The 4,194-nt window shown below is 35.2% G+C and overlaps 1 protein-coding gene across 1 annotated transcript in view; it reads right to left on the reverse strand.

The window, feature by feature from the left end:
- The window catches only part of LOC107630361 (legumain), a 5,833-nt gene continuing 5,105 nt past the window's right edge, over positions 3,467–4,194 (reverse strand). Inside the window, exons 8-9 of the mRNA XM_016333464.2 lie at positions 3,890–4,093; positions 3,467–3,783 (exon numbers count right to left, since the gene is read on the reverse strand). Of these exons, the coding sequence (XP_016188950.1) occupies positions 3,601–3,783; positions 3,890–4,093 (387 nt within the window). The 3' untranslated portion in view covers positions 3,467–3,600. The remainder of the gene's footprint in view (positions 3,784–3,889; positions 4,094–4,194) is intronic.

Raw genomic sequence — 4,194 nt, forward strand, 5'->3', positions numbered from 1 at the left:
CGTGCCCTATGTTCAAATGACATAACTCAAATCCAATTTCAATTCAAGCAAAATTAAACTAAATCAAATCCAAACCACATAAGAAAAGAAACATGCATGCAGAGCATGTGCATGTAGAATTCAGCAAATCAAATAACAGAGTAATGGTATAAACCAGATAAATATCCACTTCTCATATGAAATAACCAACCGTATATATGGTAAAATGAACATCCTCATTGATTCTTCATTAACAACTAACAATTTGACCAAAATACTACCCGTGCACAATGTTTAAATGGCTTAACTCAAATCTAGTTCAATTCCAACAAAATCAAACAAAATCAAATCCAAACCACATAAAAAAAACCTATGAAACATGTGCATGCAGAATTCAGCAAATCAAGTAACAGAACAATGGTATAAACCAGATAAACATCCACTTCTCATATGAAATAACCATCCACGCACATGGTAAAAGAACATCCACATTAGTTCTTCATTAACAACTAACAAATTGACTAAAATATCACCCGTGCACCATGTTTAAATGGCTTAACTCAGACTCAAGTTCAATTCCAACAAAATTAAATAAAATAAATCCAAACCACATAACAAAAGAAACCTGTGGAGCATATGCATGTAGAATGCAGCAAATCAAGTAACTGAGCAATGGTATAAACTAGAAAAACATCCACTTCCCATATGAAATAACCATCCGCATACATGGTAAATGAATATCCTCATTGGTTCTTCACTAACAACTTACAAATTAACCAAAATACCACCCGTGCACCATGTTTAAATGGCTTAACTTAGACCCAAGTTCAATTCAACCAAAATTAAACAAAATCAAATCCAAACCACATAATAAAAGAAACCTACGAAGCATGTGCATGCAGAATCCAGCAAATCAAGTAACAGAGCAATGGTATAAACTAGATAAACATCAACTTTTTCAATGAAAATAACCACTACACTTAGTACTTGAACCATAGATTCACACCCAACTTCAAATGAAGCTACATTATGCTGAGTTATAACTATCTTTTGGTTTGAAAAATCTAATAACAATCACAGAATCAGGAATTGGACTTTCATATTTGGTATATCTAGCAATTTATAGCATTTACAGCAATTCAAATCCAATATCAATCACATTAAACAACCAAACCCAAAATCAAAGAACATATGAACCCAACGTGTCTAACAAACATCCTCTGTAAAATAGAACAATAGCTTTATGCTGACCTTTCGTAGTCTAAGGGGGAACAAAGAGAAGCGTCGTCGCGATGAATGAGCAAGATCCATGGCAGCGCGGCATTGTGACAGGGGCAGGGGTGTGGTGTCGGGGCAGCAGGAAGACAAAGACACTGTCTCTGTGAGTTAGCGACAGCACTCCGTACGTTTTGTGAGGGGAAGAACCACCACGTGTGATGGATGGCAGAGAGAAGTCACGTCGGCGCACCATCGAAGCAGGGGCAGATGTTCGCCCACGTGACAGCGACTCTAAACATGCGGCAGAACGACAATGGCTGGATTGCTTCATGCCGGTGTCACAGTGGAGGCGGCGATGAGGGCTTACAGTGGCTGTGGTGAAGATAGGATTTAGGGTAAGTAAAATTAGAAGTAGGTAACAATAAATGGTAGAAAATAAAATTGAAAATCTAGGTAATTAGGCTCAAATGTGTGTCTCATGGTAATTGAACCTGTGTGTACAATCCATTATTCACGTTTACAACTTCTGTTGTCTACCTAGGGAAATTGTTCTTATTAAAACCCAATTCAAAGAAAAGTACTACGAAATAAGTACCCATTCCGTGCGAAGGGCGGGTATTACTCTAGTTTGAAGAGAGAAATATACCGTGTTGACACAGGACAAAAGAAAAAGTACAGTACCTGGCAATATAACACTACAATCCGATGGAGATCTACCCAATTAATTAATTTTCTTTTCCCAAGCAATATAAACACCAAAAGAAAATGTATAAGAACTTTCTTGGGCAATATCGAAAGGACGAAGAAATAATATACATATTACCTTTTGAAAGAAACTAGGAAACTTTTTTAAATATAACGATAACATATTTTTCCAGGTTTAAGGGTTAATAACATAATATTTCCAAGTTTGGCATGTCTGCGTAAGAAGACATGTGACAGCTTGACAAAATTGAACACTTCTGTTGTTCTTATTCAAAAGTTTTGCCACATTAGTGCTTCCTTTTGTGCACATCACCTTATTGCTAATTAAATTAACCAAATTATAATCACATTAATATAATCATCACCACTTACACAATCCTACACCACCACTCCAACACATGACAAAAACGACACCATTCTTAGTCTTTTAAAAGGAGCAACCCTACTAATGATCAAATAATCAAAGCATCTCTAAAAATTTGTCACACATACACGACAAACGTACTCTCTCATTCCATTCAATATCTTCAACCCTTATAGTTCAATATGATATGATAGTAATAACCCGGTGTAACCACGAGAATCAAATCTCTCTCCAATGGAAAAGTGGGGACGCCATTACGTCGGCTGTTAACCCAAGGGAGAGGTATGTGCTAATAATATAAACTCTTACTTAATGCACGTTAAAATACATAAAATATACATACATACATATACATATATATATATATATATATTAAAAATAAATTAAATAATATATATTTATAGATAAATACCTAATATAGCAACTGATTTGGAGGCTGAATTTTAACATATCATGAATAATATTTTTTATTTGCATATAATATCTTAACTTAGTATACACATATAATTTGCAGGGAGGAACGAAACAAAACTTTTTTCATATGATTCCATAATAACAAAAAGTGTGTTGGATTAATTAGATGTCGATGAGAAAGTCAGAAAGGCACCTTGTAGGCATGAACCCCAAGCATGTGATGTTGAAATGGGTGCGTTGTCTTGGGCCTGGAAGCTCTTTAAAGAACAGGTATGTTGAATTGGGCCTAAGCCCAATAGAGGTAGTACCGAAGGGACATATGGCAATTAATGTTGGAGAATCGGAGGGAGAGAAGCAACGAGTTTTGGTGCCCGTTACACACTTGAACCACCCTTTGCTTGGGAAGCTTCTAGAGAAGGCAGAGAAAGTGTATGGGTTTGATCATCCAGGTGTAATAACCATACCTTGTGGAATATCAGAGTTCCAGAAAGTTCAGCAGAATATTTACTCGGCACAACGACTCCAAAGGCGACGCCAAATATGTTGCTCTATCTATATCTATAATACCAAATACTAATAATAGTTGAAGTAGCAGAAATTAAAAACTTTCACAGAAAGTAATTCGTGTTGGAAAAATATACATCCTAATACAAGCATATTTATAGTTGTACCACAAAGGAAAAAAGAATGAACTCACTTGATCTATGTACAAAATTATGAAATAATCAACTTTTTATCCTTTAAAATTTTTAGAATAAGTAATTTTATAATAATAATTTATACAAATTATTCAATTAAACTATATTTCGATTCATATTTTACATTAAAACTATTCTAACTATTTTTATAGAAAATTACATCTTTGTACAAGGTTGAAAAATACTTTCCGATTTGTGTGAGTAGAGTACAATAATCCTAAATCATGCACTATAACCTAAGTTTGATGGATGTAAGCGCCCTGCATAATAGCCACCACAAGCTGCCATACAAGCCTCCTCCATTGAGGCCTTAGAAACGCCATTGTTACAAATGTTGGCGAATGCTCGCATGTGTTTCATGCCATACTGAGTCAGCGATCCGCAGTGAGTTTCAAACACTCGAACCTAATCAAGTGTTAGAGAAAAAAAAAAGATTTAATATTATAAGATTTTAACATAATCAATGAATGAATGTTACTTAAGTAGAAGAAGATGAGTAATCAATTATTACCATTGATTTTAAGCATGTCCAATCGTCAACAAGGGGCAGACCGGGCTCCCTCACGGATTCTAGCACTGAATTTTTTGCTGGACCATAAAGAAATACTCCGATCAATTTTACGCTACCGTCTAAATGATTCCTGTGCTTTGTTGTCTCTGCAATCTGCTTCATGATCTCGCTCTTCTTTTCTGGTTCATCTTCTGATCTCTTGTACTGCATTCAAATAAAACCAATTATACGTACAAGTTAAGCAAAGTAGCTAGCTAGAGAAGCAACATGCAAGTGCAACCATTAATCGTTAGAAAAGCCAACAT

This window comes from Arachis ipaensis, chromosome B01 (assembly GCF_000816755.2).
Source record: "Arachis ipaensis cultivar K30076 chromosome B01, Araip1.1, whole genome shotgun sequence".
NCBI lineage: Eukaryota > Viridiplantae > Streptophyta > Magnoliopsida > Fabales > Fabaceae > Arachis > Arachis ipaensis.